We start from the raw sequence: 15767 nt of genomic DNA, 5'->3' as shown, positions 1-15767 counted from the left end.
ATCACAAGAAAGTGTACAAGGAGGGAAAATGCTCTTGTTATCAAGTGTATTGATACTTTCCAGATGTAGCCAGTTAGAAAAAAATATGTTTTTGAGGCATAAATCTATAAGCCATTAAAAAATAAAAAATCGCAATGTGTAATAATGTGTGTGCTTCCGCCAATAGCATGAAAGCTTACAAAAAAAAAAAACACCGAGTGCTTGCCCACCCACACACCTTCTACCATGCACTATTAAGCTGATGACGTATCCAAATTAGCCATTTAAAAGGCATACGCAAAGTGACGTATGATGACGTATGGGGTCGTGCTTTTAAGCCAATAGCAATCGTGAAACACTTGCTCTCTGTCTCTCTCCCTCTTTTGCTTTCACTTTTATTGTTTTTTCATAATTTTGGGAGGTTTATTCGTAATGTTATGCAGTGAAAATTACCGTATGAGAAATGATAGTAGAGAAGGGAAGGTAGGTGTGTGTACTGTTATTTGCATGTGTGTGTGTGTTTTATAGGCTATATGCACGTATGAAAGTGTGTTTCCTGCCAAGGTGTCGTTTGTTTTCTCTTTATGTTTTGCTTTGTGCATGGTTATTTCATCTCTAGTTTCAATGCAGTACAGGTTTACGATCTCATCCGTAATTTTAAAAACCGATTTTTTTTTTGTGAAAAAAGTAATCAGTTGCAGAAGTCAAACAGCACAACTATATTCATAATAATGATGATTTAAGTAAAAGCTGTTTTGCTGTATCCAGTTACAGTATATTGCATGTATTATTATGTATGTTGTGATTCGTACGCCATTTGCATATGATATTGTTTACATTCTCAAAATCTCGGCTGATTGATCATTGTCATAAATTGCCATTAGAAACATAATTCAGAGACACTTTTTCTTGCAGATTAACAAAATTCGCTTTAAAGCATGCAGATTATTGGATTTTAAAAGTAGTAAACGTGTTATTTCGCCCGTTCCGAACATCGCTGTCGCCTATCCCAAAATGTTTTTCAGCCCGCCCGTTATTCGTTTTATATGCAGCCGCTTGTATAACCTGCAACTTGAATTTAGTGGTATTCGTTTTTAAGATCTTCTCCATTGCGCGAAGGATGAAGAAAATGCATTTTATTTTTACTTTGGAAGCCACCATTGAGAATCTGCAAGTTTTAGCAACTTGACAAGTTTAACCCAACTCTTCATAAACGCTCGATAGTTACGGTATATGACGTCAGCAATCAACTGTTTCTTGATTTGATTATTTATATCAGTACAGGTTTACAATCCTTCATCTGGAGTTCTATAAACCGGAATTTTTTAGTGGAGAGAGAGAGAGAGAGAGAGAGAGAGAGAGAGAGAGAGAGAGAGAGAGAGAGAGAGAGAGACTACTGGCCCCGGATATCCAATTGCAAAAGTCGATTAACAGTTGTATTGAGAATAATGATAATTTTTATAAATGAAAGTTGTTCAACTATATCCAATTGTATTGCTTGTATTATTGTCATGTTATAATACAAAATATGAACAAAGTGACTGTGCGCCATTTGCATACTAGTTCTGTTTACATTCTTAAAATCATCAGCTGATTGCGTTTTACCGACACCGTCGCTGTCATTAGTTGCTGAAGGAAACTTAATTCAGAGACACGTTGCTACTTTTAGTCACGAACGCAATAAATTAAACGAAGAACATGTGTGATTTTGCCAGTTTCAGATGTTGGTTTTGCCTCCAAAACATTTCGCAGCCTGTTCATTATTCGTTTCTTCAGTCACAGCCATAACCTGCTGCTTTAAAAATTGCGGAATACTTTCTTATCACTTTCTCCGTTGCGTAAATAAGCAGGTTTTTAATTTAACAGCAGCTCTTAATAAAAATGTTAGTTACGGTAACATCGGCAAACATATGTTTTTCGATGTGGTTGTTTATGTCAGTGTTTTGCATGCAGTAGCAAGTGGTTGTTTATGTGCGAAATAGAAATGAATTTTTACACGAGCCACAAATGTGATAAACCAGATTGAATGCAAGATGATTCGCGCTTAACCCACTGAACTTTGGCCTCTGTACTTATTAGTTAAAAGCTAATTTACATATGCATTATGGGTGAAATCTACCGAAACTGAGACAGAAATAGGAAGCCTAGTCTTATATAATCTACCAAAAGAGATATCTGCAAATTAAGCATATCTTCGTGTAATTTACTGAAAATGCAGCTCTCACCAGAGTACACGATAGTGTATATCTGATGAAATCATGTTATGGGACAAAATTTTAAGGTCACATGATACAAAAGATGAGATGGCACTCGAGTATATATGCAAATTACGTTTCTTATTGATGCTGTATATTTTTTAGTTATATGGAAAGTAATTGTTAGAAATGAAATATGCTTCTGTATTTAGGAGCAACCTTCAGTTCCAAAAAAAAAAAAAAATCCCAAAACTGAAACACAACTTGCCCCAAGGGTTTCAGATAAAAGATTGCGAACCTGTATTGTAATATCCTTTAAGAAAGTGTAGAAAAGCATAATCACACAAAAAAAAAAAAACTCTAGACTAATGCCTGTCTAGACACCTCTCCACCAATCCCACAATGCATTCCCGCTCCCCTCCAGCCAAGGAAACTCCTTCCCCGGCTGCCCACCTCCCCCCAAAAAAACCCTTCTCTGCATGCTTATTCCTGTAAAAAGCCTTACTGCTGCTCCTCTCCAATTGCACCCAACTTTCCTAGGACCCCCCTCCCCCTCTCAACACAGCAACACACCTTGGAAACTCCCCACCCCCATTCATGGCCTCCCATCTGTTTGTTTATGAGTGTAAGAGCAATGTTACCAAATTTTCCTTAGACTCACACAGCATTACTAACCATCAGAGAGTGGTTTTTAAAATCTTTTGACACACACACACACACACACACACACACACACACACACACACACACACACACACACACACACACACACACACACACATATATATATATATATATATATATATATATATATATAATCACATAAACACTGAGTAACACCTCTGCTTAACAGACTTCAGTACTTTTCAGCTACATTATGCCTAATTTAGATTATATATATATATATATATATATATATATATATATATATATATATATATATATATATATATATATATATATATATATATATATATATATATATATATATATATATCCTACTACTTGTGTTAGACTTCAGTGAGATGGGGTGTTTTAGATTCCAGATTCTTTATTTACAGATTCTCATTGAAAACTAACACAATTAGTAGGAATATATATACAGTACACATTAAAGTTGTGTGGCTGTTTATATATATATTTTATATATATATATATATATATATATATATATATATATATATATATATATATATATATATATATATATATATATATATATATAAAATTTTTACCACAGTCACTTTAGTCTTAGATTTCCACTTTAGAATTAATATTTGTTTTCTTTACAGAGGATGGAAGGAAGAAACGGAAGCGGAAAGCAAACGAGGCTGTTGACACACCAGGAGGGAACCCCACCACCTCTCATATGCCTAGGAGAGGGGCAGGGGGTGGAGGAGGAGGAGGAGCTGCTGCAGCAGCAGTAGTAGCAGCAGGGGTAGGAACACAGATGCCCCATGGAGCTACCTCATCACCTGCACAGATGGCTCGAGGGGCTAGCGCACCAACGCAAATGTCTTGTGGAGCCCATAACATGCAGCAGATGCCCAGGTTGCCTTCTCCAGCTCAGATGGCTCGCACTCCCACACCTACCCAGTTTAATGCCCAGCAACAGCAGCTACAACAGCAGCAGCAACAACAACAGCTTCAACAGCAGCACCACCAGCAGCAACAACAACACCCAAATTGCTTCCAACAGCAACAGGTGAATTTTAAAAATATTTCATAAATCTTGTACAGCATGTAGATTTCTGTGTTACTGTACAATAATGGTTTCAAGTGTTCTGATCATTTAGTAGAAATAGTTTACTGATGTCAGAATTAATTATAAAAAAGCTTTTGTTGATGAATATATTTAATGTGACAGAACAACTGATATTTTCCTAATTCATTGAAAAAATCATCAAGGCATATTATTTTTATCATAGTTTTAAAGAAACATTTACTCAGTATTATTAATCTGACACAAAAATGGCATTAATCATACTTGCTATTTAATTCTTGTGTAGCATTGTACTTTGTTTTTTACACAGCTCTCATCATGCTAATTTTCGTTTTATATAAGTGACTTACCAAGTAATTACATTGCCATTAGTTTCACTCACTCGCCAGCTAAATTTTTAAAATTCATGGGTCGTGCTATTTTGTTTTGGTTAGGTGACTCGCCCTGCCCACTTTCTGGGGAAAGAGGGGAACAACAAGCAAATGGGCTTCAATTTGTTTCCACCAGCTAGTGGCTGTACACCAGTTGTTAGCAGCAGCTTATTGAATTTTGGAATTTGTCTTTTCCTGTTGTATTCCATTGTTTGGTGAAGTATTCTGTCTTGGTAGCCATTACAGCACATTTAGATAGTGTTAGGTTCTTTTAGAACTTTAATTGTGACATTAATTGATTTGACATCTTGATTTTGACTTTATCTGGTTTGGTTTTATGTAATGTCAGACTCAGGTTCATCTAGCCTTAGGTATTGCAGCAAAGGCTGCAATACTCATTTGACCAAGGAATCGTATGACTCTCATAGGATCTGCACAGGCTGTAGGGACAGGTGTGTGTTCATGAGTGGGACTTTAAAAAATGGAGACTGAAATCACATTGGAATAAAATGGCTAAGGATATGAAGAGGAAGGCTACTGCTAGGCAGACCAGCAAATCTTTAGCTAACCAGGAATCTCATAGTTCTGTGAATATTGTTAATGTTGACGTCAATGTTGACGTTCCTGTGATTTCTATTAATCCCACTGCCAACCCTTCTCCTGTGCAACCCTCTCATATACCTGGCTCTCTCACTTCTGAACCCAACCCCATGACCAGCCTCAAGTTAAAGATTGACAAAAGGCTCGAGTTGATTGTCGAATCCATCGCTCAGTTAGCTTTGTCCACTAAAGTGCTTAAGGATAACGAGTGATTTGGAGCGCCCAGTGTTAGTGTTGTGCCAGTGAAGTGCATGGTAGCGCCCAATGCAAGTGAAATGTTGGTGGAGGAGGTGGCTGCCTGGCCCACCGATTCTCCCAGGCAAAGGTCAATGGCATACTCCCTTAAACCTGGGAGGAGTCAAACTGGTAGCATAAGGGAGGTTGGTGGGGTCTGCCCTCGGGTAATTGCCTCCTCAGTTGAACTGTTGCTAAATCCCAGGTTGCAGCCAAATGCCACTGGAAAGGCGTTTCCTTGGATGTTCATTATCTTTCCTGTAGTTTGGAGATTCTTCTCCTAAGCATCAATGGCACTTTGTAGACTGAGTCACATCCTCTGAAAAGACGTGCTAGTGGTGCTTCGCATTCTTCTCCAGCACCTTGCAAGAAATCTAAGGATGCCCTGGATAGTCCCCGACCTCCATGTAGTAGTTGGGACAGCCCAGAGCATTTTTCTTCCATTCCTCCAGCAGTGGAAAGTCAGAATGTGACTTCTAAGTGCTCATTGTCTCGCAAACACTCGGCTTCACGTAGAGTGTCTTCTTTTGAATGTCCTCCAGTGCCAGAGCTTGCCTTGGCTCCTGAGCGCCATGTAGTGACAGAAGCCCCCGTTGTTACTGAACACCAGACATCACCTGAACGTCTGAAGGCATATAAGCACCCATCAGCGTCTGGGCTTTTTTCAGTTTCTGAGCGCTCATCTTCTCTTTGGAGCCATAGAGTGCCTGAGCACTCATTGTTGACCAAACGCTCTGTGTCTCCCGGAGGCCCAACTGTTACAAAGCACCCATCGGCGCTTGAGCGCCCGCATTCAGCCGAGCTCCTTCCTACTGCTGTTGATGCTTCTCTTGCTTCTGTTCATGTTGGAACACAAGCAGTCATTGGTGATTTTCCTGCTTCTCAGTCTAACCTGCTTCAGCCTTTGGTTAGTACACAGTTGCCCTCTACAGTGGACCCTGTCCAGATCAAGCTGGACAGCATTTTGAGCCTTTAAAAAGGCTTCTTCAGCTCCCCAGTCCACGGATTTGGTCTTGTCGTCTGCGTCTTCAGACGATGAAGAAGATGTACTTGTACAGGACGCTCATCCTTGCGATTACACGTCGCTGCTAAGGTACCTATTAGCTACTTTTCCGAGTTTCTTTTCTCCTGCAGCCCCTTCCTTGCCTGCTTCCGCTTTCCTGATGGAGGCGCAGTCATCGGACTCTTCTAAGCTGCCAAAGTTAGTGCTTTCTTCTTCGGTGAAGAAAGTATTGAGTGATATCAATGATGGCTTTCAGAGAAGAGGGAGCAAGGTTGTGCCATCTTTAGTTTTCCTCCATCTAGGCTGCCCAAGAGGAGACATCTTTTATGCCACAGGGGAAGCTCCTTCCCTGGGAGTCTCTGCCTCCTCCCAGGAGGACTTATGTGGCCTAATTTATTCTTCATGAAGATCTGCCTTTTCTTCAGCGAAGATCATGTTTAGTTCTTTGGAACTTTCTCACCTCAAAAATCTTTAGAGTTTTTGAGGTGTTTAGTTTTATGGACTGGGCTGTGGGCTCTCTAGCCTGTAAGATTAAAGACTGCACAACTGTACCTGAAGATAGTTCCTCTGACTGGTGGGGGTTGCTGTCATGCATAGGTAAAGGGATCAGAGATGGTTCTCAGGAGTTGGCTTCCCTTTATACTATGGTTGTTCTTAAAAAGAGGGAGCTGTGGTGTTCGTACACCTCTAAGGGAGTAACTCCCTCTCAAAATTCTGCACTTTTGTTTTCCTCTCTAGACCATCTTAATTTGTTTCCTCAGTTGACTGTGCTGGAGATTTCATCTGACCTGCAGAAGAAGAGCACGCAGGATCTTCTCACATAGTCTTTTAGATGCCCTAAGGGGATGTCAGCACTTCCCTTAGGACTGTTTCCCCTTTGCAGTTACATCCCTTTTGGGGTAACAGATAAAGATCGTATTCTAGATCTCATTCCGGTAACAGATTTGTATCAAGAGCCATCAAGAAGCCATCCACCCGAAAATCCTCTCGCAAGTGAGAATGTTCCCCTCCGAACACTACTAGTAGGAGCCAGACTCCTCCTCTTCTGGGAGAGATGGAGAGAGAAAGGGGCTGAGCCTTGGATAGTCAGTGTTCTCAAAGAAGGATACACCATACCCTTCCAAGAAAAGCCTCATTTAGTCAGCTCGCCAGTAACATTGACGGTGTACTCCGGAGGCTCAGAGAGGTTTTCGGCCCCTCTCGGAGGAAGTCTCGTCCCTCCTCAGAAAAGGGGCAATAGAAATAGTAGAAAACGAGAATTCCCAAGGATTTTACAACTGTCTCTTTGTGGTGCCCAAGGCGTGAGGCAGCTGGAGGCCCATTTCAGACGTTTTAGATGTCAGCGCCATGAACGTCTTTGTACAGGAGACAAAGTTCAGAATGGAGACAGACTGCACTGTCCTGTCATCCATTTGCCAGGGACAGTGGATGACATCAGTAGATATGCAGAACTCATATTTTCATATTCCAATAACCAGGAATCAAGGAAGTATCTAAGGTTTGTCTACAGTCTATGGGAGCAAAGTCTTTCAGTTCCACACCCTATGTTTCGGGCTCTCAGTGGCACCACCAGTTTTCACCGGAGTTCTCACTCCCCTTGCCAAATGGCTCCATTTGATGGGTATCAAGATCTCCCTATACCTCAATGATTGGCTCCTTCGGACCTAATCGAGGGAGAAGTATTTGGAGGACCTTCAAAGAACTCTCACCTTAGCTCAGTATCTGGGGCTGATGATCAACTTTCAGAAGTCCCAGCTGATTCCTGTTCAACAGATTCTCAGAGTTTTCGGGCTTCTCCATCCCCGAAAAAAGTGGTGGAGTCTTGGCGGAAGACAATAAACAAGTTTCTCAACCTCGATCACTGCTCAGCCAGTGAGTGGATGAGGCTTCTGGGAATATTTGTCATCCATGAAGCAGTTCGTACACCTAGGCAGACTTTACTCGAGATCACTAAAATTTTACTTAAGGATCAGCTGGGACAGGAAGGTTTTTCCAGACACCTTCAAATTCTGCATATCCCCTGAGATCAAGGAAGACCTGCGCTGGTGGAGCTTAGAAGGAAGTCTAGCGGAAGGGAAGTCTCTTCTTCCTCTGAGCCCCAACCTAGATTTTTACTTTGATGCGTCGGATCAAGGCTGGGGAGCTCTTCTAGGGAGCAAGGAAGTTTCCGGGATATGGTCCCCGGAACAGAGAAAATGGCATATAAACACCAAGGAACTGAAAGCAGTACATCTGGGCTTCAGTTTCAGCACGGAAGTTTACGGGAAGACAGTAGTGGTCCATTCGGACAGCTTGACCGCCCTGTCGTACATAAAGAATCAAGGGGAACCACACTCTTTCTCCCTTTACAAGGTAGCAAGGGAGCTTCTTCTTTGGACGGATGAAAACCGGACAAATCTTCTGACTCGATTCTCCAAGGGAAGTTAAAAGCTCTGGCGGACGAATCAAGTCGCCAGAATTAGGTGCTTCCCACAGAATGGAGATTATCAGGTGTGCCAAGATTTAAGGAAACTGTGGGGGACACCAATCCTAGACCTCTTTGCTACTTCCATAAATCACCAACTTCCTCTGTTTTGCTCACCAGTAGCAGATCTTTTAGCATTGGCAACAGATGCCATGCTTCAGGACTGGTCCAACAAGCTCCTCTATGCCTTCCCACCTCTCGGTATGGTGAGACAGGTGTTGAACAAATTCCAGTTACACCAGAATGTCTCAGCAATCCTTGTAGCACTGTTTTGACCAATGAAGGAGTGGTTTCCAGACCTTCTCGAACTACTGTTGGACTTCCCAAGACTGCTACCTCAAAAGCATCACCAACTCAAACAACCCCACTTTTGGTAGTTTCATCAGGGTTTGTCTATTCTGGCCATGACAGACTACAAAGTCAGGGAACTCCTTCGAAAGAAAGGCTTTTCAAAATCAGCTCAGCAAACTATTGCCAAATGCAGACACGAATACTCTGGCAGAGTATATCAAGCTAAGTGGGCACTATTTCGAGCTTGGTGCAAGTCCCAAAGAGTTCCTCTTCTCAAACATCTGTGGCAGAAATAGCAGATTTCCTGGTATATTGAAGACCGATAGAGGCCTTTCTACAACTACGATCAAGGGGTGCAGGGCCGTGTTAGGCTCGGTTTTCCGGCATAGACGGTTAGATCTCTCTTCTAACTACGATTTGTCAGACCTTATAAAATCGTTTGATACCACAAAACAGGAGGAGGTAGCAGTAGTTCAATGGAATCTAGATTTGGTCCTTAAATGGTTGTCCGGTCCCTGTTTTGAACCATTATGCTCAATCTCTCTGAGAGATTTAACTAGGGAGACCCTGTTTCTAGTAGGATAGAAGAGTGGGCTTCTCCCAAGAGAATGCTGTTTGCGCCTTTTCCTCGGGATTTCTGGCCAAAAGTTAATCCTTGTCCAAACTGTGGCCACTTTCTTTTACCATTAAAAGCTTATCAGAGGTTGTTGGCCCAGATGAGGAAGATAGAGTTTTGTGTCCTGTAAGGACTTTAAAGTATTACCTTCACAGAACAAAAGGAGTACATGGATCATCTAGTGCTTTATGGTGTCCGGTTAAGAACCCCTTGTGCCCAGTGTCAAAGAATGCCCTGGCATTCTTCATCAAAGACCTCATTTCGGAAGCTCATTCCTTGATTGGAGATGAGGCTTTTTCCTCGTGTAGAGTGAAAGCACATGAAATTAGAGCAGTAGCAACTTCTTTAGCGTTCAAGCATAATTTGTCTCTCTATTCCATATTGCCACTTTTTGGAAGTGCCAGTTGGTTTTTGCTTTGCATTATTTAAAAGAAATCAAGACTATATATGAAAACTGCAGTACATTGGGTCTGTGTTAGGTGGTTGGTTTGGTGTTGGAGGAGGAAGTGTAGGAAGCAATCCTTCCTATCAATCTTCACCTTGAAACAAGGGTGTTGAGTTTCTATGGGAGCCTGGGGGTACGATGTGCCCGGAGTACCCTCCAGTTCTTTTATGGTTTGATAGTGGTTTTAATTATTGTGGTTTTGGTGACTGTTTTCTCTGGTTATTTATTTTGTACTGCACCCAGGGCAGGGGTAACTTTTTTATCTTTGTGAGCAATTGGAATTGTCCTTTGCTACAAGGTAGCCACTGAAATAGTGGGTGACTCTCGGCTATACTGCCACGCCACTATACGATAAGACGAGCGCCATCCAGAGGAAGTGTCTTCCTGCAGCAGCTCGCTTATCAGGTAAGGATTCAACAGGCATTATTTTAATGCTAGCAATCTTGTCTATTCTCAAATTCATTACCATTATTAATGTTTTGGGGTAGATATGTTCATGCATCCCACCTCCTGTCAATGTGGGATTCAGCAAAGTAATTACAGTAAACCCCCGTATTCGCGGACTCACAGATTCATGGATTTCCTAATATTTCTCTATGGAACATATATACACATTGTTTGCAAAAAATTTGCCTATTCATGGTATTTTTCACTGAGAAATATTCACTGATTACACTATTTTCATATCATTTTCATGACTAAATGCACTTTTTGTGATAAAACTATTAAAATACTCAGGTATAAGCATTTTTAGAGGGTTTTTTTGTGTTTGAACTATCAAAATAGGCAGTTCTAAGAGTTTTTAGAGGGGGTTTAAGTATTCATAGATTTTAGCTATTCATGGGGGGTGTGGTACGCATCCCCCGCAAATACGGGGGTTCACTGTACTTGGTAAGTTACTTATATAAAAATGACATTTTTATAATAAAAGTTTTATATATATACTTACCAAGTAATTACTGTACATGATGGGAGCCTGCCCTCCTCCCCGCACATGAATATAAGGGCGTAGACAAATTGAAGCCCATTTGCTAGTTCCTCTCTTTCCTCGAAAGTGGGCAGGGATGAGTCACCTAACCAAAACAAAATAGCATGACCCGCAATTTTCAAAATTTTAGCCGCCAAGCGAGTGAAACTAATAGCATGGTAATTACTTGTTAAATACTGTATATATATCTAAAACTTTATTTTATCATAAAAATGTTGTTTTTATGCAGTGCTGTTTTTTCTTCATTGTACTATATTTAAACTTCAGATTGTGCTGGACAGTAGTAAATGCTAATGTTTTCTAGTATGGACTTTCTTAGTGGTGTGTGGTGCTGTACTCAAATTTTTCCTTTGGCTCTTCACTGCAAAGAAATTGACATTAAGATAATTACTATAACTTTCATGTTGTGTTGTTACAGCTGACTTTTTGGTTTTTATACAGTGCTCTACAATGAAATATTGTGTATAGTATGTACAGAGTAATATAAAAATGCAGCAGTCTTGGTGAATGAATTCCTGTTAATTTTGGGTGTTTAGTATAATACTAAACAATTAATGTTATTTTGCTCTGAAATGCCTAGAACATTTTGGCTTAAGGTTTTATTTACTGACTGATATTATTTAATCTTTTCAGGGATGGGGGATGATGGGCGGAATGCCTGCAATGGGAAATTGCAGTGGCTATGGAAACATGGGTGGAATGATGGCAAATCCACAGGGTTGTAATCCTCACTACACACAGCAGCATCCTGTGACCCAACCATGTCCACCTACCTCCCATACCTGCTGTAATTCTCACCACATGTTTCCAGGGAATATGAATATGAATGCCATGGCTGGCCCTAATATGGCCCCTGCCATGAGACCAAACATGGGGCCAGGATTTGGAGAGATGATGAGACCCAATATGTGCCGTCCCATGGATCCATCCATGTTTCGGCCTCAAAGTCAGGCTGCTCTTCAGCAGCAACAGCAGCAGCCATCACCTCAACATCAGCAGACTGCTCAGCAGCAACCTCAGCAATCACAGTTTACACACCAACCACCTCAAGCCATGATGGGTCCAGGATCACATATGATGCAGGGAATGAGAGGTGTAGGACCACACCCCTCTAATTTAATGAATAACAATATAATGTGCCGCATGCCAGGACCTGGCATGATGCCTCCTCGTGTTCTACCTCCTGGTGCTATGCCTGCACCACAGGCTGCTGGTGAAAGACCCTCTGCCCCACAGCCATTTTGGGAAGAAGGAGAAAAACGTCGCAAATCAGGTGGTAGGGCAAAAAAACGCTTCAAAAGTGCAAATGCTGTTGAGCATGTATCTCCATGCCCCAATGTAGATGTTAGAAATCTGCATGGTGACCACCCTAGGCCAACTATAAGTGGTCAGAGTGGACCAGGCCCACCAGCTTCTGGACCATCCTTCATGGATGACCCAAGTGGGTATTTGGCCCAACAAACAGCACTTCTAAACAATACAATGGCAGGTGGAGGAATGGGTCAGTTTTCACCTCAAGCTCCTGGTGTATCACCAAGACCACCAGCACCACAACCACCACTTTCTCAGGCAGCTGTAGCAACAGCAGGGGCTACTGGACCTTCTGGAATGTCCCCACAACAGCAACAACAACAACAACAACAGCAGCAGTTGCAGCAACAACAAACACAACATCAGCAGCAACAGCCACAACAACAACAACAACAACAACAACAACAGCAGCAGCAGCAGCAGCTTTCTCAGCAACAATTGCAAAGTCAGCAGCATCAGCTGCAGTCACAGCAGCAGCAGATACAGTCTCATCAGCAACAATTACAGCCTCAGCAACAGCCTCCACATTCAAGTGTCACAGTTGTTGTAAGCAATCATGCGACTCGATCATCACAGATTTCATCCTCCCCAACTGTTGTTCCTTTACCAAGTAATGTTCCCCTACCAGCTAGAGTTAGTAAAGCAGCTACTCACACTACAAATAGTGTCATGACCACTCCAACCATCCTTCCCACTCCGTCTACCCACACAAGTGTCACTGGGATATGTACCCAGACCTTTTCATCACCTCCAACAAGCAATGCAACTCCATCCATTACCAATCATCAAAGCCCATCCCAAATTGATGGAAAGAATACTAAAGCAAGTCCTACTAGTAGAAATAATACTGCACATAGTGGAACCAGGCAGCTACAAAGTCCAAAAAATGAAGGAGAAGCAAACACGGGTGTTGCATCAGTAGCAAAGGTAGAATCAAGTGGCCTCATTCACACTACAACAGTCACATATACTTCTTCTTCTACACTGACAACAAATACAAAGATAACCAACTCTATGCCTATAATATCACAAGCTGGATGCCTTCACCAAAAAGACAAAGTTAGCTCAGTGTTTTGTAAGAGCGAGGAAGAACAGTCTATGAAAATCAAATATGAATCTAGTGTATCCATTGAAAATTTTAAAACCTCTCCAGCAACTTTACCAGATAATAAGGAAATAGTTACCCCAGAGACTTGGGGTAATACAAAAGAGGTTATTAAACCAGAAACTTGGTGTAAAGATATGGGGAGTATAAGTGGAAACAGTGAGAATGAGGAGAGCAGTCCAGATCAATTTAGCATGAATGGAAATAGTAATGGGAGTGAAGGGGCACTATCCAACAAACCTCTTACCCCAGGACCTCCTGGTGTGAGCACAGAGACTGGAGGAGTCACACAGTCACCTTTGGAAATGGTACAAAGTATTGTTAGTAGTATTCCAGTGCCATCTTCTCTTAGTCCAGTACGCCCAGGACTTCAGCAACCAACGCCCATACCTACAATACCAACACAACCACAGTCCCAGCTTCCTCAGCAACAGACTACGGTTCCCATGTCAGTTTCTCCTGGCATGTACAGTGTACCCATGTCAACCAATGTAACTGTATATGGTGGAGCTAACTCAAATAACATGGTTAGAGGACCAGGTCCTGTTTTAGTTGGGGGACCACCAGGTCAATCTGGGGTGTTTGTGACAAGTGGGAGTGGATGTAATGGTCCTACTAATATGGTGGTCGTTTCTTCACCTTTCAATACAAAAGGTGGCACTGCTGGTGTTAATGTGACATCAGGAGTGGCAGGTGTTGTGGGAGTGCAAGCTGCAATGCCTCAAGTGCAGGTTCAACAACACATGCAACCATTACAGCAACATATTCAACCTCAGTTACAACCCCAGATTCAGCCTCAGTTACAACCTCAGTTACAACAATTTCAGCCTGTCCAACCTGTGGTACAACTAGTCAACACCTTCGCCACAATGCAGGCACCAGTCATAATACAGAATGGAGGCAACATAATACAGTCATCTACTGGTATTCTTCACAGCCCTGGTGGAATGCTTGCAGGCCCTCCTTCACTCACACAAGGTACTATTGTGACTGGCCAACAACTTGTTCCTACTCAAGCCACTTTAGCTGTTGAAGGCACACATCATCAGCAGCAGCAGAGTCAGGTGGGACAGCCACAATCATCTCCTCACTTACAGGTAGCACAGGTAGTTACCACTGGCCTTACAGGAGAAGCAGTGGAAGATGCAAGGACTAGCAATGCTTCAACACCTCTTGCTGCTGGTTCTACACCTTCTACTCCACATTCTACACCAGGCTCAACCCCAGGATCAGATACTCCTTCAAGTGGAGGCTCTTCAGGTGGACGTCGGCGTAAGAGAAGAAGAAATACCTCAACTCCACAAGGTACTGCATCTTCCCAGTCTTCACCTCAGCAGCAACAGCAGCAGCAGCAAGGAATAGTACCTACTATTATCATGGGTAACAAAGTTCAACAACATATGGTAATGAACGGGCCACATATGACTCAAGTGGCCCCTTATGGTACTATGGGAACTGTTACAGCAGCAGGACAGATGGCCCAAGTTGCCACAGGAGCTGGCCAAGTTGGTGGTGGTCAGATGCTGCAGGCAGCAACTGCACAGGGAACAGGTGCCATCAATGTAGTGCAGATGGTAGGCAATACTTTACCTAATTTACCAGTACAAGTACATAATCCACCAGCCATCCTAGTAGGTTCAGCACCTCCTCAGGGAGTAGTTATCAACCAGTTAGCAGACGGTACATTTATATCAACAGACCCAAGTACTGGTATGTCTTATCCAGTGCAACTGCAGCTCTCTGGTGGGCACATAGTTGGTATGACCCCAACTGGTAATGCAGCAGGTGGTATGGTTGGCCCTCTCCCTCATGGTGCAGCAACAGGTGGGATGCCAGCAATGGTAGCTGTGCGTCCTCCTGTTACTCATACAACTGCGGTTGTAAATGGTCCTAAAGTAGTTAACATCTCTCCCTCGGCATCAGCTCATTTGGCTGGTACTGGTGTTCATGTCATGCCTGTGACTGCAGCTACAGCATATCCTGCTCCAGGTACAAATGTCAGCCCTGGTCAAGCAGTGTGTGTTAATCAAGGAGCTGTACCACCTGTGGTTGTGACATCTGAATACACAGGAGGCCAACCAGTTGTAATGGGTGCTGGTGGATGCAGTAGTAACACCACAGTTGTGCAACACAAAACTACAATTGTTCAGCAGAGAACAACTCTTGTAGCCACACAGGGGGGAGGTGAAACTGGCACACATTCATCTGTATCAACACAAACGCCAGGGAGCTTAGGAGAAAGTGACGTCAGCAGTTCAGACTGTGTTGGCGTAGTAGCACCAGCTTCACCATCCCACCAGTCTGCAGAAGTAACAACAACCCGTCATGATGAAGATGCCACACCTCCTTCTGATCTTCCCCCTCCACTCCCACCACACTCCCCGGACAAGACCAAGCGAGCCATTCCTGAGGAGCCCCATAGTGCATCCACTTCAGGTAATG

At 42.6% G+C, this 15767-nt stretch overlaps 1 protein-coding gene across 2 annotated transcripts in view; it reads left to right on the top strand.

Annotated features, from left to right (window-relative positions):
- LOC136856674 (uncharacterized) overlaps positions 1-15767 on the top strand; it is a 505300-nt gene that overhangs the window by 479361 nt on the left and 10172 nt on the right. For both annotated transcript variants that reach the window (XR_010858454.1, XM_067134732.1), the window contains exons 5-6: positions 3467-3879; positions 11543-15761. Coding sequence is in view for 1 of the 2 variants with exons in the window: in XM_067134732.1 (XP_066990833.1) it covers positions 3467-3879; positions 11543-15761 (4632 nt within the window). In the remaining variant the exon portion in view is untranslated. The remainder of the gene's footprint in view (positions 1-3466; positions 3880-11542; positions 15762-15767) is intronic.

Source organism: Macrobrachium rosenbergii, chromosome 36, assembly GCF_040412425.1.
Source record: "Macrobrachium rosenbergii isolate ZJJX-2024 chromosome 36, ASM4041242v1, whole genome shotgun sequence".
Taxonomy (NCBI): Eukaryota; Metazoa; Arthropoda; class Malacostraca; order Decapoda; family Palaemonidae; genus Macrobrachium; species Macrobrachium rosenbergii.
The sequence above is the reverse complement of the archived record's forward strand: the minus strand, read 5'-3'. Positions and strand labels throughout refer to the sequence as shown.